This window comes from Triticum urartu, chromosome 7A (genome assembly GCF_056163025.1).
Source record: "Triticum urartu cultivar PI428250 chromosome 7A, HENAU_Tu73, whole genome shotgun sequence".
In the NCBI taxonomy this organism is placed as follows: domain Eukaryota; kingdom Viridiplantae; phylum Streptophyta; class Magnoliopsida; order Poales; family Poaceae; genus Triticum; species Triticum urartu.
Window position 1 is genome coordinate 572,502,365 of NC_141879.1, and position 22,972 is coordinate 572,525,336.

Below are 22,972 nucleotides of genomic sequence, written 5' to 3' on the forward strand. Positions count from 1 at the left end.
ATCGTCGTCCATACCGTCGATGTCTTCGGAGCCGTAATCGAGCATGTCAGTTAAGTCCTCGACTGTGGCAATGAAGCGGGTGGTGGGTGGGACATAAAATTCCCCGCTCTCAGCCCCTAGTCCGGGTTGGGCGTAGTTCGGACATTGCTCCTCTGTAGTGACGAGGGATTGCATCAAGTCCAGAGCCTCGCTTAAAGGCGAGGTTTGGCCAGGGAGAAGAGAACCCATGGAGAACGGCAGGAAGGGGATTCCTCGGCCGAGCTCACACGATGCTGACTCCAAGAGTTCGAAGCTAATGTCCGGGGAAGAGTCCGGCTTTGTGATGGTTGCCAGCGACACTGCTTCCTCCGGCTCTCCCGTACTGGGGCCCAGTGGCCACAGATAGTCCGGCAGGTTTAGAAATCCCGTCTTCGGACCTGGCGACGCGCTCTGGCTCTAAGGCCAAGGCAGAGGTTGGGGTCGTGAATCCTTGGAAGATCAAGTCTCCTCGAATGTCAGCGACATAATCCAAGTTTCCAAAACTAATTTGGTGACCTGGGGCGTAGCTTTCGATCTGCTCTAGATGGCCAAACAAGTTGGCCCGCAGTGCGAAGCCGTCGAACACAAAGATCTGACCGGGGAGGAAAACCTCCCCCAGGGCAGTATTGTTGTAGATGATTGATAGAGCCATCGAACCTTTTGGCGACGACACAGTGGAACTCTCAATGAAAGCACCAATGTCGGTGTCAAAAAACGGCGGATATCGGGTAGGGGGTCCCGAACTGTGCATCTAGGGTCGATGGTAACATGAGACAAGGGGCACGATGTTTACCCAGGTTCGGGCCCTCTTGATGGAGGTAATACCCTATGTCCTTCTTGATTGATATTGATGAATATGAGGATTACAAGAGTTGATCTACCACGAGATCGTTGTGGCTAAACCCTAGAAGTCTAGCTTGTATGATTATGATCTTGCCTCTATGGACTAAACCCTCCGGTTTATATAGACACGGATGGGCCTGGGGTTGTACAGAGTCGGTTTACAAAGGAAGGAATCTACATATCCGAACGCCAAGCTTGCCATCCACGCAAAGGAGAGTCCCATCCGGACACGGGAGGAATTCTTATGTCTTGTATCTTCATAGCCCATCAGTCCGGCCCATGTTACATAGCCCGGACGCCCAAGGACCCCTTCATCCAGGACTCCCTCAACCTCGCCGGGCTCTTTTGGCAAACAGCCGATGGCTGCCGAAAGTATCACATGGTCAAGTGGGCAGACATTTGTTTGCCCAAGGACCAAGGGGGTCTGGGCATTGTGGCCTCCCGACGTATGAATGTCGCGCTCAGGTTGAGATGGGTCTGGCAGATCCTACGCGGTGAGGGAGGCCTATGGCTTCAGCTTCGGGCAAAATACCTTCGAGGTGAGCCCCTCCTAGCATGCTCTCGGACAGGAGGAATGTTTTGGCGCTCCATCCAAAGGATCAAGGAGGGCATCAGCCTAGGGATTTCCTTCTCCATAGGGAATGGGGCGGGACCCAATTCTGGCTGGACCCCTGGTTGGGTACTGAGCCACTACGCGTGAGTTTCCCTGGATTATTCTCAATCTGTGTGGACCCGTCCGCACTTGCCTCCTCGGCACTCCATGCTGGACAGTGGAATATCCAATTCCGTCGTACTTTTGGGCAAGCAGAGAGTGAAGACTGGTCTAGACTTCGGGCTGCCGTACCACTGATGCTTCCGAACTATTCGGACACTGTGTCATGGCGGCTCGCCCTGATGGCGGAGTTTTCGGTTAGCACGACATACCATGCTCTATGCCAGTCACCTTCCACACCTTGGCTAGCACCATTGTCGAAAGCCCCCGTTCCCCTAAAGATTAAAATCTTTGTGTGGAAGTTACTTCAAAATCGCCTCCCTTCAAGGACAGAGGTACTTAAGAGGCATGACCCAAGGAATGGCCTGTGCCCCCTCTGTGCAACCAAGACCCATATCTTATTCTCCTGTACGGCGGCAAGGGTGCTAAGGACGTTCGTACACGATACATTGTGGCCCGACTGGGAGGCCCTGAACCTTGTGGACTTTTTCCAGTACATGGCTACACAATTGTAGCAACACCGCCGCCTATTTTGGCTTATCTTTGCGGCAATGTCTTGGACACTATGAACGACTCATAATACAATGGTGATTGAGAAGGTCTTTCCAAGGAAGGCGTCTGACTCTTTATTCAAATTCCTTGCTCGCATTGGCTATCATCATCTTAGTGTCGCTTGGCGGCTACCATTAGGTGGCTTTTTTTCTTATTTCTTTTATGCTTTCTTAGGCTTGTCTGTGTTGTGGTCCCAACTATCGTTCTTCATATGAGACTCGGATGCTTGATGTATGGACCGTTGCTTTATCTATAAAAAGTGAGGCGAAAGCCTATTTTAAGACTTGGTTAAGTCTCTGTCGACTGAGATCTAAATACATCCCTGAAAATAAAAACTAGGCAAACCAGCCGCGCCCGCTCCTCTCGAAGTCCACAAAAAACCAAGCGTACTTCTATCACAACAATCTCATCCGACAAATTGATTACTCCATACATGAATAATACCGATGTCTGAATCTAAAACTTCATGTACTAACCTACCATTTCAACTCCATAGGCGTGTGGACATCTTCACTTAGGGAGCAACCTTCACCCTTTTGTTTTGGAGACAACAACCTTTAGCTTAGAACACACGCTAGCAGATCAACATCATTGAGACTAATGTTTTGATTCACGGTCCATATTTCTACTCTGTCAAATTTAGCCGTCAACATATATACATGTCCCAGCTGGATCTGTGGTTCCCCCAACCTCCAACCGCCCCGAGGGCACCCGGAGACGGCGATTGAAGGACCAGAAAGATGAAGATGCCACCGATTCCTCCTCTCTAGTGTAGCTCTCGAGAAGGGTCGCGTGTGTGTTAGGAAAGAGTGTTGTTGGGTCAGTTGAAAGGAATCCGGGCAAGGTTGAGCACAACAGGAGCAAACGTCTGATCCTAAAATTCTGGAGGCCCCCGCGTCTCTTCACGAACAACTCTGGTTGCTGACCAACCTCGCTGCCACCGGCTTTCTCTTCCTCCCCCTCCTCCTCGCCGCTACCAAAAAGGGCCGGAGGGCAAGCCCTCAAGTCTCTAAGGACAACGGCGAAGCTTTCATCCTCCGCCCGACGATGGCACGGATCTGGGCTTCCTAGGCGCGGTTGCAAGGCAACGACGTGAAGGCATGGTTGAGGTGTGAGGTTGGCGTGCTCAGGCCAGGTGTGGTGCTCCGATCAAGAGGAGCGGCATCGTTTTGGTAGCCAGTGCACTCTTGGTCTAGGGACGGGTGCATTTCGTGTGGGTGTGCATCGGTAAGTGGGATCTGCCTTTCGTGCTCTAGATCTAACCATGTTAACCCGTTGACCGACGGGCATGGGCAGAGCTCTTTTCGACAAAATGGCAGTCAACCATGTTGTGCTCTGCCATCGATGTTGGTCCGAGTGGTGACCACTTCATCCTGCAACTACAGCCTCACTACGGACTGTGGTGGCCACCAAAAGGTCTTTGTGAGGGTTCTCATGGTTGTCTTCGACGATGAGATGCAATCTACGAACAACGGCTCAACACACTGTTCAAGATCTCCTACACTGCTGCACCCAGCAAACGGGGCATAGACGCCACTTAGGCCTTCCACTATGTATTAGGTGCCAAAACTCTAAAAAGTTTACCACATACACATCTACGTCAGATACAAAATATTTAGCACCGCTCACACCATGTTGAGAAGTTAGCATCGATTGAAGCTTGGACCCACATACATAAAATAGTATAGACCAGGCCAAGACACCCCACTGTCAGCGTCTCTCCTTCCTGGCTCACTGCCCTCCTTCCTGACTCACTGCAGTACAACGCCCTTACTTTATTTGCTCGATGGATTTGGCTTCGGAGCAAGTAGATGCTCCGGTGCCCATGAATTTTTATTTGGCATTGGCTTGACAATGTAGGGCATCGGTGCCAAATATCAAAAAACAAATTTGGCATCATTTTTGGCCTACATAGTGGAAGGCCTTAGGTCCGTTGAAGTTTCTGTTTCTCGACCGGGTAACCTGTTCGATAATTTAGTTGCTACGCAACTATTTTGCTGTCAACAATATGTGCTGGGCTTCACCCGGGTCTTCGGCGCGTTAGAGTCACGTGGAGTTCTTGAATAAAGGTACCCTGGCTCTTGCTCCAACCAGGAGAAGAGGGTCGTTGGCGGCTTGTGGGAGAGGGATCTGATCATCTGTTACCTGTGAGTTGGCGTCGACCACGGACCGGGTGCAGGAGCGGCTCGGGTAGCATCCTAAACGAGGGGTGTCTCCGATAGACATTTGTCTGGGAATTTAGATCCGGTTCTTTTGAACTGGTGACTGCTGTTGTTCGTGAACACCACTCTGGCAAGGGGCTACTCCTGCTCCAGGTTTGGGCCGACGGCGGAGAGATGGGGCGTCGGGCTTTCACGAGGAACGTGTAGGTCTTCTGCGTCATTTTGCAATACATTCTGAGTTATGTAGTGTTTTCCTACTCGTATGACGTATGCCTTCATACCCTACTTGCTTGTTTCAGTGCTAGCACCAGTTATTGCTGCCCGTGTCTTATAAAACGACTTGTAGCCTCGTGTTGTATCTGCTTTTAAACAAAAATGAAAATCGAAGGCCAGTTGAACTATATCGATACATTGTGTTCAGATCCGTTGTTACTAAATAAAAATGTATCAATACAATCCGTTCAGATTCGTTGTTACGGCGCCCTGACATTAGATTTACGATTCAAATCCGGAAGAAAAGCAAAACGAGAGAAATCCCAAGAGGAAAGATCCAAAAACAACAAAAACATAAGAAATTTAAAGTCACAACAAATGCAGTATGCCCGAGCCAAAGACCAGAAGATCCGGAAACACGGGAGGCGAGGTAAAGGGGGAGGCAGCGCGCATCAGAGTCATGGAAGTAGAGCAACACGGCTTGCTCCGGAGAGCCAGCTTCTGCTCCTTAAGCAGGATATGCATGTCGTCATCTGCACTCCTCCCCATCCCCAACAAGTAACAAGTTGGAATAACAAAATCATCAGGAGACGAATCGAAAACGCACGAATGGAACCAAAGAAAACAGCAAGTGGACTGCACGCAAGTAGGCGATTAACTAATCGATTCATTGTCAATCCCAACTTGTTCATAAACAAGTCAAAATAAGGACAGGGAGATGGGATAGCAAGGGTTGGTTGAAGCACGAAGAAGGTTGCGGCGGCGGGGAGCCTGCCTGGGGGTGGTATTTATGGATGAGGGTGGTAGCTAGGGTTTGGCGGGTGCCCTCTCTCAGCCGTCCGATCTGCAAGGCTTCGCGGCTGAGATTGGATGGTCAGGAATAGGTGGAATTCGCGGCGGTCTCTCTTTTTTTTGAGCGATTTATTTGGGGCGGTATTTTCGCTCTAATTGGCAATTTGCCATGACGCATCCCGTGAAATATCAGGCGGTGAAGTAGCACGTTCCTGTTTTTCCTCTCGTCCTGGCGGCTGAAACCCTAGCCACCGCCAGGAAAGGCCAATCTTCCCGCGCCGGCTCCCTTTTGCCGGCGACTTCGGTTGTTGGTGTGTGTGTGTGTTGGGGGGGGGGGGGGGGGGGGGGGGGAGGGGGAATCCACGCGTGTGAAATAGTTTTTACTCTTAGTAGTCTAGGTTTTTAGGCTGTTTATCGTTTTGGTTTCGGCGACGACGATGACGACGCTGAATAAAGATTATTCGGATCATTTTCTGAGGAGGACATCGGTCCTATGGATAGGGATGAATTTGAAAATCAATCTGTTTAAATAAGGATAGCGTGGCGGCGGCGACATCCTCATGATGAAACTGTGTCCTCGGTCTCCGTCGTTACGACGGTGTTTGCTCCAGCGTCGGTGCGGAACTTGAGAGGTAGTCCAAAAACGGATGCAAATTGTCGTATGCATTGACGACATCTGGAAGACGGAACGTGTACTGGGTTCGTAGTTTGTGGATGGCGGGTATGGTTTCCTTCTTCGGCGTCTCTAGTCGTGGTGGGGTGCCAGATCTGGAGTTCGATGGCGTGTCCGGAGTGTTGCCCCGGTCTGATTTGTTCAATGACAAGGGCTTCACTTTTGGCGAGCCACCTTGGAGGTCCGCAAAGCTGCATATCAGCGATGGAGCCGTGTCGAGCTCGGGTGAGGAGGTGATCCGTCATTCTTTTCTTTGGTGGCTGCTGTGGTGGTGCTGTAGGCAGGTGACGGGTGTTGGTGTCAAGCTTATAGATGTTCTGCTATCTTTTCAATGTTGTCATGTCGGTCTTTATGTAACTTGTACTTTGATCTTTATAATATAAATGAGACATGTATTACATGTAAATAAAAGTATTGTTTTTATGAAACTTTGTATTACAAGCTTCTAATAAAATTCTCAAATAAGTGGAAGCCTAGGATTATGCAGCAATATTTCGTAAACATATATTGTGTGTATTCCGGAGCTTCGAGAAACATTGACCCTTCTACCGTGTATATGCAATCGAGACTACTCTGCGGACGAACGTTGGACGATGTAGGTTTTAACGGTGTTTCTTCACTCTACGCATAAACCAGTGGCAAAGCTAGCAGGAAGATCTTGTGGGTCATTGCTAATTTTTTATATTTTTTTTTCTTCCTAGCACTGGCGAATCTAAGAGGGGTGCTTCGACAGGCTCAAGCCCCTGGAAAAAAATTACTAGTATTCTTCCCAGCCTCGTATAATTTTTTTTGCGAGAAAATTTTCGATCTATTCATTTTCAACCATGACAGTGCAACGAACACCAGAAATAATAAAATTACATTCAGATCCATAGACCACCGACGACTACAAGCACTGAAGCTCGCGCCCTCCCTCACTTGAACCAGACAAAATGTGTTGTATCAGACAGTTGGGAAGTCGTCGTGCTAAGACCCTATAGGACCAGCACAACAGAACAATAACCGTCGCCGATGATGAGTAGCATAGATCGAAAGAATCCAACCTGAAAAACACAAACGTAGACGAACTACGACCAGATCCGAGCAAATCCACTAAGGACACCAGGGACGGGGCTAGGCGGGGAGAACCTTATTCCATCTTCAAGGAGCCGCCGCCGTTTCGGCTTCCTGAGCAGGACATAGACCTTAACAAAACTCGAAGAAACATCTAAAACAGAGGCCTCCCTCCGGCAAAGACCGGGTTCCACTGTGTCGTCATGGCCCTAAGGCCATTGGAGACGAGGCGGACCGATGGTGACGCCGACGAAAGGCAGAGAAACCCTAAGCTTTTCTTAAGGGAGAAGGCAGCTGCGTATCTCGTATCAAAATTTTAACCTTACTTGAACAAAAAAGCTGAGAGTTTGTGTCTTTTTCTTCACACCGTTAACATTGAGCCCCTCTTCCTAATATATAGTAACATCGCCACTGGCATGAACGGCTTGATATGTTGCGTCCTCTGAAATTCATCCAGTGTTTGTTGTCTGTGTAGCAGCGTTCATATACATTTCGTAAATATAAAATGTTCTAACTTTCACTCATTCAGTCTGTATGTACTTAATTGAAATATTCAAACTTCTTATATTTGTGAACAGAGGGTCCGATGCTATGATAACATTTTCTTTTTGGACCTATGTATGTTGGATCTTTCATGCAATGTTCATAAATTTTTATTTCACAATAGCTACATGTCAATCGCCTGACTTTTGAATTTAGGTCAGTTAATTTTTTGTTGAACGAAGAAACTGCCGGAGGGGAGAAACGACCTTGTTGGGCAGGCTACCCCATCATCTATCTTAGGGTGAGGGATGGGGGAGGCAGCACGGCAGTTGCTGGGGGGCGGCAGCACAATGGTGGTGAAGGTTTGCCGAAGAAAAAACGGCGAGGCCCGGACCTAGAGGGATGGTCGGGGCAGCGGTAGCACGACGATGGGAGGAGCTTCCAGGAAGGACGGGGCGGCAAGGCTGCATGGTAGCGCCACCGGCCGCGGGCGGTGGTGGCTGGCGGTTCGACCGATGGTTTGTGTGGTGGTTGAAAGATGCATCGAGAGGTTGAAGACACCTTTGCAGCCGTTAGATCGGAGATGAAGGGCGGAAAACAGTCCACTGGCCCAAATTGGGAATTCTGGCACCCAGCCATTCCCTTTTCATTTTAATCGAGTAAACCGCCAAATATAAAACACCTGCGACACAAACCACTAGACCAACTCACCTTGTAATTACGCGCTACAATCGATGGTACTCTCACAGTCTCAGTTTAGAGGGTGTGCATGTAATTCTAGATCACCTATTTGACTAACTGCAATCGATGGTATTCCCTCCGTCTCAGTCTTTTTTAGGGATTTCCTCCGTCTCAGTTTAGAGGTGCGCGTAGTTTTAGGTCATCTATTTGACTAACTAAATATGAGTTATATGTCATCAAGAGTGTATATTATTAAATTCTTAAGCGGATATAGTATCTAAACATATACTTCCTCCGTTTCTAAATATAAGTCTTTGTAGATATTTCACTATGGACCACATACAGATATACCTAGATGCATTTTAGAGTATAAATTCACTCACTTTGCTCCGTATGTGGTTCATAATAAAATCTCTCCAAAGACTTATATTTAGGAACGAGGAGAGTATTTTTCATCACATATAATACATATACAGCTAGCTGCCTTGTAAACCGAGACGGAGGAAGTAACCAGAGATGGCTACCTCCTTAAAAAGTTGACTGAAATAATCTAATCTGATATCGAAACAACGTTGCCAGTGGAAGCAAACTGACGAATTCATACTCCTACTTCCTCTTCTCTGACGGACAGGATAACGGTGCGAGAATATTTATGCAGACAAGTACTTGATAAAAAAAAAGCAGCTGATTTCTTCGAGTTCGCGCCAGAGTTGTCGCAGATGCTCAAGAACAAAACGGTTCATACTCCTACTGTCACATGCAGCAAACTTTACACTGGAGAGAATTCAACGACCAATATCCATATGTACACAACTCCCAAGACGGGAAGAACTGAATTGCCATTTCTCCCCCAAAACCACCATGACCAACAGGGGTGGCATCAACAAACCAACAACGCTATTGTACAGAATTTACTTGCCAGATAGAAGCACTCTCTTGCCCTATGGACTGATTCTACTGCCTGGTCAGGCTGCTTCCTTGCTCCTCGCTCGTCACACAAATAGTCGAGGACTACAGTTTACGGGCAGAGCGTGCAAGCCAAAAGGGTAGAGATGCTTCCTAGACAGAGATGACAACAATCAATCAGTAGTTGCACTTCCGCAGCAAAAGAAGCACGACTAAAAATCATCTAGAGGAAGAGTCTGTTCTTCACGACATTACATCCTTAGCTACTCTGTTTGAGGGAAACCATAGAGGAAAGTTCGTTCTCCAGAACATTACCTCCTTAGCTACTTTGCTTGAGGGAAACCATCACTGCATAACTTCTTGAAATTCTGGCACTCGTCGGCGAGATAGTCGCTGTAAATTTGTGAAGGAAATATCGAATAAGATTCTGAAAATCATTGCAGATGCAAGACAGGTACAATGAAAGACTTACTAGATGCGTTCCGCCATTTCTGTCACTTCCCATCTAGGACTCCATGGATAGCTGTTTTTTGGAGATGACGTGATAGGTATACCTTGGGAATTACAGTGCTGCAGAGGAATCAGGAATGAGAACGTTACTGCACAAGCAACAAAAATACCAACAGCCGTCACTACCACCGACCATCCAAATCTATATTCAAAAACAACAGACTGCATACAAGCAAGACCTTTGATCAAGCATCTACATAAGAAATAACCAGTAAGCATGTACTCCCTCCGTCTGAAAATAAGTGTCTCAACTTTGTACTAACTTTGTATGGTGGGAGTATATCGCAAATAACCATTAGCCAAATAAATATACCTGACAACTCTGCAAAGTCAGGATAGGTTGTTGTTTGGGGAATTGAAGGGGGATGACAAAGTGAACCTGCAACATCACATTGCGTCAAAAGTCACTACTGGTTAGTGGATAATCCAGACACAAGTATATGAGACTAAAGAATCAAAATATATGGTGCTAAATGCCAACATAATAATTTATAGAGAGCATTCTTACTAAGAAAAAGTCTACTATTCGACAGTGAACTCTGGCAAAGGTTCACTTTTCAATCTTCAACTATAAAACCGTTTGAATTGCAACATCAAACCGTGCTTTTCACACTTGGGTGGTTTGGTTTCCCTAGTGGTTTTGATGACATGGGTGCCACATGTCAGCCATGTCACTACCATGAAATGACAAACACTACAGCAACAAACAGTCTATAATAAACTCCCTCATTCGGATAGAGAACTTAAATGGAAAATGCTAGAACGGGTGACATGAAGTGAAAGCGCAAAGTAGGAGCAAATGTATAAAAGGCATTTCATGCTCTAGTGCGTTTCACCGTTTCTGGTACAAGAAATGGATGTTGGTTGTGGTTCAACATGCTTGGCAATTCTAAAATGAAATGCTAGCAATTTATGAGTCCAATGTTCATTTTGATTGAGTTAGAAGTTTGGTTTGTGCATTGAATCTTGTGATTCGATGAGTTAAAAGTTGGTAATTAGATTCAGAAGTTCGGATTTGACTGTTTGGGTTAAAAGTTGGTCATCTGTATGCTTTCAGTTAAAAGTTGGATTTTGTTTTCTTTTACATTTTCCATGTTGCCTCAAGCGATGGTGGCACCGCCTGCTGGCCACCAGAAAGGGGGATGGGGTCACAGAGCTCAGATGACACGGGTACCAGAGTGCACAAGGGCAGGTCTCCCCGCTCTAATTTACTAGCAGCCCCCACACAGAATTGCAGACAGCTGTATGCAAATACAAAATACATATCCAGAACAAAAAAGAAGAAGGCTTATTTGGCAAAAGGGTAAGGAAAGTATTTACGACACGAGGGGAAGCCCCTGAGACTTGGAGCAATCTAGCAGATTCGCCACTTCGCCAGCCTCCAAAATAGTTTTGGAGCCCACTCCATAATTTTTGGGAGGCTGCCAAGCCTACCTACGTGCAGACTCAGATTCTCCAAAATGCAGCCTCCATAATTTTTCCCTTTCATTTCCTTTTTTTGTTTGCAACAACTCAAAAAAAACTACTTCTGTTTAGCATAGATTTTTAACCAAACTTCGGTCAGATAAACATCAAACACTTGGAACGACATTGCAAAGTGATAGTTCATTTATATATGGGGACAAAATTAGCCGCTTTAGTGAAATTGTACATATCCAGGAGTAAGATTAGTCACTTTAGCGACATTTTAGAGAAGGGGACGACATTTCCAACACAACTACATTAGTAAACTAAACTAGATGCCGCAGGACGAGCCAGCGCAGGACTTGTCGATGCTGGCTGTGGCCTTTGAGTCGCGGGCGTCCGACTCCCATGCCAAACAGGCGCCCTCCTCGACATCAGGAGCAGCAGCTCATTCCCAGATGGCGCACTCCCTCTTGGCATCCATCGCTGCCGATTCTGCCATGGCTTTGTCGAACTTCGCCAGGCTGTGTTCTCATAGAAGACTGGGGCTGGGCGGGCAAGGTAGGCAGTAATGCGGGCGTTCCAAGCCTCCCTACAGGTGAGGGTGCGACACTGGCGCGTCCATGGCACAATGTTGACGCGGCGGGCGACCCTCGTGCGGAAGAGTCCAACAAGCACGGGCGGGATGACGGGATCCTCGTCGTCCGACTCAAGCATCCCGATGTCACCCATCTCACTGATGGCGGCAGCTTGCGCCTCATAGGCGGCATCATCCTCTTTTGGAGGCCACGCGGTGGCCCTGCTCCCGATGGGGCGGCGACGCAGCATGGCATTGGCGGAAGAAAGGGCGCAGGCAGATCTGGGGAGGGGACGGGGAGAAGCGGAGAGCGGAGTGGAGATAGAGGAGTCGCTACACGGCTTTTATAGCCGCGAGCGGCGGAAAAAAGGCACCGGCAGCGGCGGGAAATCGCGGTGGAAAAGGGTGTGAGCAGCAGGAACAGTCGCGGACAGGTGGAAACACGCCAGAGTTCAGGTCACTTTGTCCAACATGCTAACGCTGACCTTATACATTACAGGAGAATCCCCTTGGTACTTTTTAAATAAGGATGGTGAAATGCAACCATGGAGGGTCAATCATGGGTCAGCAACCCGCACAGCTTGAGTGGCTAACAATCCTAACATTCGCTCCGTCTCTTGGTAGGAAGGTAATGAATTATATGTATTCTTTTATTTATTGATTAGCTCCACGCAGTGGAAAAAATGAAAAAAAAACTAGATTTACGCATTTAATGACATACCAGAAATGTGAAAATCCCCGAAATGGAAAGAACTGTGGCTTTCCTGCAAAAAATCTGATACATAGACAGAGTTGTTAAACGACATGGCAAAAACCACAATAACATAAGAAAACAATGAGAAGCAAGTACCGGATCAGCCTCCAATGGTCTCCCGAAAGCAGGAGCTAGGGCCTCAATGAATCGTCTCCTGCAACCGATTGAAGCTGATGCATCCACGACCTTTAATATAATTCAGAAACATAAGCTTGTTAAATCCAACAGTGCCATTAATGGTGTTCTAAAATTGATACCTTGTTTAACCAATTAGATGCTTCAGCCATAGTGAAATTTCAGTTTCCAGTGGATTTAACAACTTACATGCTTATACGTCCAAACAAGTCTACTAATAAAAGTCAAAATGCAAAAGCTACAGCACAGCAAAAGGTTTCCTGCTTACAGCTACGATGTCAACAATATCGTAAAACCTACTATGTCCTTTCCTAGTTACATTTTTCTGTTCTTGGCACCATTTTCGGAATGACAGATCCATAATGAAATCTTGAGCACAGAAATGCTCACAGCTTTAATGTGACAAAAGTAGTAACCCTTGCGCAATCCCTAACTAACATATCACGTTTAATATGAATGGAGTTGACATCACAACAGAAGATATAGCATAACAACACCAACGGTGAGAATAGACAGTCAGATCAGGACAGATACTGGTAAAATGCAACAATAATTACCTGCAATTTAAGGTCTTCTTCTAAAGTGGGAATATACTCAGCCATGCACCTTTACATAATTAGACAAAGAGGAGATCATCAGTGACAAAGTGATGCTGTTTCTTTTGGTGAAAATGTTCAGCAGAAGATTGTATCACACAGGTCTGGTCTGTTTTGGCATATAACATGCAACAAGAGATAATCTTCGTTTAACCATTTACTCATTTGGAAGTCTCGCAAGTTGACTTACATCCCATCTACCCATGCAGGGAGCTTAACACCATCCACAGAGAAAAATGACTTCAAATCAGGAGTTGAGGTTAGTTTCAGTCCTGGTGCAGAAGGAACAGAGAGGTAACTACTGCTAACCGGAAATATGGCCTGCAAAATAGCCGAGCTGTCCATTATCAAATGCATGACAAAACCCCTAAATTCCATTAAATTATCCAAATTATAAAACATACAAAGTTAGCAGTGGTGACCATGTCTAGCAGTAAATATATTTGTTATTTATGTGTAGCATGATTTGTCTGCTATCTAGGAAGTATTTTGGGGAGTTCTGCCAGATTGTTTGCATACTGAGTCCTTGACACATGACAATTCATCAGATACTTCCAAGTCACCACTTGAGCGAAAGAGAACATATCTATGCAGTAATGGGATTGTTGACTGCTGAAACTCCTGATGCTTTTCTTTTACAGGGAAATGCCCCGAGCCATTTGCATGTTGTATAATGACAATGCTCTGATCGTAGTAAGATCCAATAGCTGGAACATCCTTAAGCAGTACATACTACCGTGTTAGGTAACAATGACTGCAACCTTCACATGGTTTACTATGCATATGCAGTTATCTTGGTTAGAGAAGATGCACACTCTCCTTGTTACAAAGATGTGGCAAGTAATCCAGAATAATAAATGAACTAGTGTAATGTATGTGCCGGGCGAATGGGCAATAGGAAGTACGACAAAACTTTAAATTAGGGATCTGGATTGTCAGTTGCTAGCTTATGAGCAGTTGCTATCATTAGGTGATTTGTTTGTATCCTTCAGATTTGCTAGCAAGGGACTGGGAAAGAAGCAAGGCGCGTCAAATTCAAAAGTAAGGAGTAGTTAACCAAGTGCCAGTCTCCTTCATCCCTACCATAGTGGTGCGGCTGCCGTAGCACCCGCATAGGTCCTGAGCTCCTAGGGTACCTCAATGAGGCCTTACGACCCCATACTATAATGGTTATAGTGTTACAATTTCGTATCGGCATAAGCAGCTGAAATTTTGCTGGTATAAATATTTCTCAATTATCATCATCATTACTCATTTTCTATTAACATCATTAACATTGTTACAGCTATTTTTACATGTCCACATATGTGTACATGTAAGGAGTGGTTTTAGAGGTTAACCTGCAGATGGATCTTTTGGGGAAGTTTCCAAGGACATCCAGGCACCATCATTTTGAGGTCTAAATCCAGAAGCGGGACAGCAAATTTCACCTCATCTGACTACAAAGAAATATGAAAATACAATATAAGAAAAGGCATCAACTTTCAGAGATGAAAATGGCCGTGGAGACTGTGAACTTACCCTACCAGTTGATGATACCACGGAGACTTCAATCCCCTGTTTGAACACAAATATTGGAAAAGTCATCTATAAGATAAATGGATTTCAACAATCAAGCTGAAGAACGAAACTGGTAATAAGCCAGTCAAATGGCTCAATCTTCAACTCATTCACATGAGCATGTATGTTTCTCACTATATTTAAACCAAACCATATTAAGAATACCTTCTAGTTACTTCATAAGATAAGCAGTCAATGCCACAGAAAGGTCAAAAGGGAAAACTTGGTACATTTACCTCCTTAGCAAGAACTGTGCTTATTTCAAACTTCAGTCTTGCATCATCCACTTTCTCAACCAGCTTCTTTTGGTACTCAATGTATAATAACCTGCAGAAAATTAAGCCAACAGCAAATAGCTTAGAAATGAGTTCAGCACGAAAAGCACCAGTACAATCTCAAGCATGCTCTGCGCACCAACAATCTGCTCATCTCAAGATAGCATTATTTCAAGCCAACAACTACACTGGCACTCCTAATTCCTCTTGACATATCAGTACAGATTTTTGTTGAGGACCCACCACTAGCTTCACTCGATGAATTTCTAACCAATATCCCAGCCCCAACAAATGCCTAGCCAAACCAAGTGCAGGCCTAATCATCACCAAGTTGCTGGCCTTGTGTTTACACTTTATTAATTTGAGTTTTTCTTCCATTAAGTTATTTCAAGTAAAATGAAATAAGATGGTCACCTGTATGTTATGCATAAATGCTTCAGAGAGAATGAAATAAATAAGTGCAAAAGGCAAATGACGAAATATATCTGTATAATTAGGAACCAAACGATAAAGTTAACGTCTTCTAAAAATAAATAGACTGGATGGAGCACATTTTCTGTTCATATGACACATGTACCGTCAGATTATATTAGACTCATTTTGCTATATGAAAAAACAGAAGGGCCAGCCATTATTTCTTCCATGATTATTCCATTGCCTTTACATCTATGTTTTTAAGGCGACGCCTTACCGCCTTAGGGAGGGGGGGGGGGGGGGGGGGCGCTTTGGCGCCTAGGCGCCGCCTAGGCGGGCGCTTTGGACGCCTAGGCGCCCAAAGCGGTCGATTTTCCAAAGCGGAGGGGGAGCGCTTCGACGCCTAGGCGTCGCCTTAGGGACGCTTTAAAAACATAGCTTTACATGCATTTGAGAGAAGAGGAAGCGACACAAAAAAAACACGCACATCAATTCGTTTAGTATGACATAGGTTGTGCAAGATTTTAGTTATCCAAACTAGACCGCACCAATGTCAAATGGATGAATCCACCCCTGCATATCGAAACCCTATTCCCATGTTCGCAACTTCCAACTCATACCGCCTCCAGTCCAATTAACATGCACACAGAGCAATTACACACAACACTAATGATCACATGACAGCATAGAGAACCATAGAAGCAAAGGGGAATCACCGGAGCTCCTCCACGAGGCAGAGGAGGCCACGGGGGTCGCGGTAATCCCAGTGTGCCAAGCAGCTCTTGCCCCCATTCCCGGACTCGTCATAATCGACCAGCGGCTGGAACCCCTCGTCGCCCTGCCCGAATATGACGTCCGGCGCCACCTTGGGGTGCATCGCATTATACAAGAAATCCCCTGCGAAACCAAGATCAGAGCCGCGAAAACCTGAGCACCGAACCCTAGGCCATTACAGCGAGCGGGTGGGTAGGGGTGCGTTACAGTAGACGTAGTCGAGGCAGAAGGGGATGCCGAGGGTGAAGCGATCGGCGTAGCGGCCGCTGCTGCATCCGGACCAGATCTGCACCACCTGCAAGCGAGCGCGGGGAGGCAGGTGAGGAGGGACCGGAATGGTGGAGCAGTCGTGAGCACCCTAGGTACCTTGATGGGGAGACTGGAGTTGGTGAGGAGGAACTTGAGCTGCGCGGCGATGAGGGGCGCCAGCGGAGGGGTCGGGGCGGGCGCGGCGGCGTCGGCGGAGGGAGCCATCGCCGGCGGCAGTCGTGGTAACCGACGGATTCGGGACAGCTCCCTCTCTGCTAGTACTGTCTTTGGGTTTGGAAAAGGGTCAAACAGCAGGAGGTGTAGGCCGACTGATCTTTCTCTGGTGAGTTTGGTCCGTTGCGGCCCATGTAGAATTTAGGATAGTAGAAACTGCACCTAATTCAAGTCCACCCCCCAAAAAAAAACCTAATTCAAGCCCTCTCGCGCATCCGGTTCTTTTGGCCGTTGGATCCGTGTCTCGGTTAGAGTATCTACAACCGGACCCCTTAAACCAGCCTCATACGCTTGAGCAGGCCGTCCGGTCATTGTCGGGTCATGATTTTTTGACCCAGACGGTCCCTTCAAACGGCCCTCAAACGTCCGGGTTGACCGGCACCTCCATATCCAGCCCAAATATGGAGCGCCTGGCACGTCCGCCACGTCGGACCCCGCCCACGCTGGCCCACCCGACCCCATATAAATTTCTCCCCATCCGCTCGCCGAACCAAACCCTAGCCACTTCACTCCCCTCCCTCAACTCCTCCTCCTCCACCCAAGCTCGTTTTTGACTCCTTCCAGGCCTTCTCCGGCATGGCGGGAAGCGGATCCGAGTCCTTCACCTCCAGATCCGTCGACCCCGCGCTCATCCCGCGCGGCCCCGAGGAGGAGATGGTCATACGACTTGCGCTCTGCCGTGCCCGGGAGGAGGCCTGTGGACGGCTGCGCTCGGACTCCATCCGTCGGGAATCTATTGCGTCCACCCAAATGGGCATGGATCCGGCGCTAGGCCGGCCATAGCTGCCTAGCCGGAGGCCGTGCGGTCCGTCTGGCATCTGGACACGCTGGCGAATGCGCAACCCCTCCGGAGGCGCGTCGAGCATAGGGACACACCATGGGCCTCATCCAACGAGGCCATGGCATGCCGTGCCCACCGTGCAAGGCACCGGGCGCGGGAGGCAGCGGCAACCCTCGCGACAGCGGACGTCGGCGTGGCGGAGTCGCATTCTCCGCGCCCCGTATGACGTATCAGTCCGGGCGCAGCAATCGCATCATGGTGGACGTCGGCAGCTCGTCCGCGGACGGATCCATCATCGATCTGACGTCCACCGGCACCGTTCGGGTTCCGGTCTCCGACGAGGAAGAGTAGGGCATGCGAGACGACGGGGCCTTAAGTCCCGTGAGCCAGCTCGTGTCCCATGCCCTACCCTACCTTAACGACGACCAGACCAACACTCTGAGGAGCGCAGCTGCCCTCCGGACATGACCAGGGCGGAGCTGGGCAAGCGGAACCGAACGAGCTCACGTAGATTATGTTTCACATTGCATGTAATAATATGGATTTGAGGTTTCTAATTTAAGGTATCCAGATGTGAAATGTGTTTTTTGAGGGGTGACCGGTCACTGTCCGCGGACGCGTCCGGGCGCGTCCGCGACCGGTTGAGGGGTCGGATTTGCCAAGTTCGGCTGTAGATGCTCTTATTCCTTCCCATGCATCATTTCCACCCGTGTGGACTGGGTTGTCTGTTCTTGGTTTGCTATATTTCAGAGACAAAATCGGATGCCTCTCGTTCACCGCTATGGATTAATATCAGGATCCCAAATGAATTAGTACATGGCTGGGCGGTTGTACTAGGGGCATGTTTGGTTAGTTTCTCCACCGGGCCCGGCTAGGAGAGCAAAAACGAGCTAGGTTGAGCAGGGCCTAAGTAAGGAAAAACAGGGCCAAAAACGTAGATGACCGGTTGATTGGTTGCCTGCATTAGGGGTCTTGTCATCGAGATGCAATTTTCACCCGGGGTTTGGTTGCATACATGCATATGATTAGGAGTTAACAACAAAGCTTAACACCCACCAGGTTTGGCATATTATTTCGTCAAACATGTTGAGCGTGCCGGAGGTTTCTCTACCCATCATGTCCACCGCCAGCTCCTGGCGACCATGGGCGCACTCGGCACTTGGACTCCTCCACGCATGGCACCATGGCCGCGCCCGGCTCATGGCCGTGGACACGCCCAGCTCCGGCAGCAGCCGCCTCGTCGTCCCTCGCCGCGCTGCCCAGGTCGTCCATGGACTGCGTCGTGTGCCAGTGCGTGTTCTGCGGCGACGATGACCTCGGCCTCATGCCGGCGTGTCGCCATGCCTTCCATCCAGCTGCGGCGACCTGTGGCTCCGGGCCAACCCGTCCCGCCCGCTCTGTCGCGCTTCGGCTGCAGCATGAACGACTCCAGGTCCGCTAGCATGGCGGCGATGAGGCCGCGGTACTTGAAGTTGACGCAGATGGTGTGCGCGAACTGGGCGAGCTTCCAGGCCACCTGCTACAAGGCGTCAGTCTCGTCCGACTGCGGGGGCCCGGCGCTGGTGAGGAGGTCGGCGAAGGCGACGTCGAGGAGGGAGTTGTCCGTCCGCAGGCGGAAGCGGAAGACGTGGCGGGCGAGGGCCTCCGCGGCCGAGAGGTTCTCCTGCTAGACGGCCTCCGCGCACGCCAGCAGCGCGTGCACCAGCCGAATCCCGGCCTCCTGTGTGTCGACCAGACGACCGGCAGAGCGGGCGCGGTTGCCACAGCCACGACCGGCGGAGCAGCCTCCACCACAGAGCTCCTGGCGCCCCCACCGAGAGAGGAGGACGACGAGGTGCTGCTTCCGCTAGTGTGCATCCGCTTGGGGTCCCGCACGGAGTCGGCGAACAGGTCAGCCGGCGCGACGACCGAGGAAGGGATCGGCCGCAGCATGTAGGTGCTGCAGGAGGAGTCGACGGTGTTGGGGAACACAGTATTTCAAAAAAAATCCTACGATCATGCAAGATCTATCTAGGAGATGCATAGCAATGAGAAGGGAGAGTGTGTCCACGTACCCCCGTGAACCGAAAGCGGAAGTGTTTAGTAACGTGGTTGATGTAGTCGGACGTCTTCGCGATCCAACCGATCAAGTACCGAACGTACGGCACCTCCGCGTTCAGCACACGTTCAGCTCAATGACGTCCCTCGAGCTCTTGATCTAGTTGAGGCCAAGGGAGAGTTTCGTCAGCACGACGGCGTGGTGATGGTGATGATGAAGTTACCGGCGCAGAGCTTCGCCTTAGCACTATGATAATATGACCGAGATGTGTAACTGTGGAGGGGGCACCGCACACGGCTAAGAGAAACTTGTGTGTTCTAGGGTGCCCCCTGCCCCCGTATATAAAGGAGGGGAGGGAGGCCGGACGGCCCTCCTAGGGTGCGCCAGGAGAGGGGAATCCTACTAGGACTCCAAGTCCTGATAGGTTTCCACCTAAGGAAGAGGAGGAAGAAGGAAGGGAGAGAGGGAAGGGAAGGAAAGGGGGGGGGGGGGGCGCTGCCCCCTTCCCCTAGTCCAATTCGGATCCAGGGGCGCGGCCAGCCCCTCCCGGCCCTTACTCTCTTCCACTAAGGCCCATAGAGGCCCATTAGTTCCCCCGGGGGGTTCTGATAAGCCTCCAGCACTCCGATAATTATCTGGTACCTCTTGAAACTCATCCGGTGTCCGAATAACATTGTCTAATATATCAATCTTTATGTCTCGGCCATTTCAAGACTCCTCGTCATGTCTGTGATCTCATCCGGGACTCCGAACAAACTTCGGTCATCAAATCGCATAACTCATAATACAAATCGTCATTGAACGTTAAGCGTGCGGACCCTACGAGTTCGAGAACTATGTAGACATGACCAAGACACATCTCCGGTCAATAACCAATAGCGGAACCTGGATGCTCATATTGGCTCCTACATATTCTACGAAGATCTTTATCGGCTAAACTGCATAACAATATACGTTGTTCCCTTTGTCATGAGTATGTTACTTGCCCGAGATTCGATCGTCGGTGTCATCATACCTAGTTCAATCTCGTTACCGGCAAGTCTCTTTACCCGTTCCGTAATGCATCATCCCGTAACTAGCTCTTTAGTTACATTGCTTGCAAGGCTCATAGTGATGTGCATTACCGAGAGGGCCCAGAGATACCTCTTCGATACACGGAGTGACAAATCCTAATATCGATCTATGACAACTCAACAAACACCATCGGAGACACTTGTATAGCATCTTTATAATCACCCAGTTACGTTGTGATGTTTGATAGCACACAAGGTGTTCCTCCGGTATTTGGGAGTTGCATAATCTCATAGTCCGAGGAACATGTATAAGTCATGAAGAAAGCAATAGCAGAAAAACTAAACGATCATTATGCTAAGCTAACAGATGGGTCTTGTCCATCACATCATTCTCTAATGATGTGATCCCGTTCATCAAATGACAACACATGTCTATGGCTAGGAAACTTAACCATCTTTGATAAACGAGCTAGTCAAGTAGAGGCATACTAGGGACACTCTGTTTGTCTATGTATCCACACATGTACTAAGTTTCCGGTTAATACAATTCTAGCTTGAATAATAGACATTTATCAACTTTATTATTACCTCTAGGGCATATTTCCTTCAGTCTCCCACTTGCACTAGAGTCGATAATCTAGATTACATAATAATGATTCTAACACCCATGGGGTCTTGGTGTTGACCATGTTTTGCTCGTGAGAGAGGCTTAGTCAACGGGTCTGCAACATTCAGATCCGTATGTATCTTGCAAATCTCTATGTCTCCCTCCTTGACTTGATCGCGGATGGAATTGAAGCGTCTCTTGATGTGTTTGGTTCTCTTGTGAAATCTGGATTCCTTTGCCAAGGCAATTGCGCCAGTATTGTCACAAAAGATTTTCATTGGACCCGATGCACTAGGTATTACACCTAGATCAGATATGAACTCCTTCATCCAGACTCTTTCATTTGCTGCTTCCGAAGCAGTTATGTACTCTGTTTCACACGTAGATCCCGCCACGACGCTCTGCTTGGAACTGCACCAACTGACAGCTCCACCATTCAATATAAATACGTATCCGGTTTGCGACTTAGAGTCATCCAGATCAGTGTCGAAGCTTGCATCAACGTAACCGTTTATGACGAGCTCTTTGTCACCTCCATAAACGAGAAACATATCCTTAGTCCTTTTCAGGTATTTCAGGATGTTCTTGACCGCTGTCGAGTGATCCACTCCTGGATTACTTTGGTACCTCCCTGCTAAACTAATAGCAAGGCACACATCAGGTCTGGTACACAGCATTGCATACATGATAGAACCTATGGCCAAGGCATAGGGAATGACTTTCATTTTCTCTCCATCTTCTGTAGTGGTTGGGCATTGAGTCTGACTCAATTTCACACCTTGTAACACGGGCAAGAACCCTTTCTTTGACTGATCCATTTTGAACTTCTTGTTGGGTTTCGTAGTAATTTCAAAAAAATTCCTAGGCACACGCAAGATCATGTGATGCATAGCAATGAGGGGGGAGTGTGATCTACATACCTAGTAGATCGACAGCGGAAGCGTTTGGTTGATGTAGTCGTACGTCTTCACGATCCGACCGATCAAGCACGGAAACTACGGCACCTCCGAGTTCGAGCACACGTTCAGCTCGATGACGATCCCTGGACTCCGATCCAGCAAAGTGTCGGGGAAGAGTTCCGTCAGCACGACGGCGTGGTGACGATCTTGATGCACTACAGCAGCAGGGCTTCGCCTAAACTCCACTACAGTATTATCGAGGACTATGGTGGCTGGGGGCGCCGCACACGGCTAAGGAATAGATCACGTGGATCAACTTGTGTGTTCTAGGGTGCCTCTGCCTCAGTATATAAAGGACCAAAGGGGGGAGGCTGGCCGGCCACATAGGGCGCGCCAGGAGAGTCCTACTCCCTCTGGGAGTAGGATTCCCCCCCCCCAATCCTAGTTGGAATAGGACTTGTGGAGGGGGGAAAAGAGAGAGAGGGGCCGGCCCCCTCTCCTTGTCCAATTCGGACCAAGGAAGGGGAGGGGCGCGCGGCCCATGTAGGGCTGCCTCTTCTCTTTTCCACTAAGGCCCATCATGGCCCATTTAGCTCCCGGGGGGTTCCGGTAACCTCCCGGTACTCCGGTAAAATCCCGATTTCACCCGGAACACTTCCGATATCCAAACATAGGCTTCCAATATATCAATCTTTATGTCTCGACCATTTCAAGACTCCTCGTCATGTCCGTGATCACATCCGGGACTCCGAACAACCTTCGGTACATCAAAATGCATAAACTCATAATATAACTGTCATCGTAACCTTAAGCGTGCGGACCCTACGGGTTCGAGAACAATGTAGACATGACCGAGACATGTCTCCAGTCAATAACCAATAGCGGGACCTGGATGCCCATATTGGCTCCTACATATTCTACGAAGATCTTTATCGGTCAGACCGCATAACAACATACGCCGTTCCCTTTGTCATCGGTATGTTACTTGCCCGAGATTCGATCGTCGGTATTCCAATACCTAGTTCAATCTCGTTGCTGGCAAGTCTCTTTACTCGTTCTGTAAT

General features: G+C 48.4%; 1 protein-coding gene and 1 pseudogene across 2 annotated transcripts; both read right to left on the reverse strand.

The window, feature by feature from the left end:
- Positions 1–8,854: 8,854 nt before the first annotated feature.
- On the reverse strand, positions 8,855–16,679 carry LOC125530181 (BRCA1-A complex subunit BRE-like protein). 2 transcript variants are annotated; one of them, XM_048694587.2, is made up of 14 exons: positions 16,454–16,678; positions 16,295–16,382; positions 16,030–16,210; positions 14,861–14,951; positions 14,586–14,621; positions 14,405–14,503; positions 13,255–13,385; positions 13,026–13,074; positions 12,430–12,519; positions 12,301–12,354; positions 9,912–9,977; positions 9,561–9,658; positions 9,404–9,481; positions 8,855–9,241 (listed from the first exon to the last, which is right to left on the reverse strand). In XM_048694587.2, exons 1-13 carry the CDS (start codon positions 16,559–16,561, stop codon positions 9,412–9,414), a joined length of 1,161 nt encoding a protein of 386 aa, XP_048550544.1. In that variant the 5' UTR covers positions 16,562–16,678; the 3' UTR covers positions 8,855–9,241; positions 9,404–9,411. The 2 variants fall into 2 exon arrangements, with proteins under 2 accessions (XP_048550544.1, XP_087390541.1); XM_087534415.1 differs by having other exon boundaries at positions 12,301–12,519; positions 16,454–16,679.
- Positions 16,680–18,673: 1,994 nt separating this feature from the next.
- Positions 18,674–22,972, reverse strand: part of LOC147960486 (DELLA protein RHT-1-like) — a 292,703-nt pseudogene continuing 288,404 nt past the window's right edge.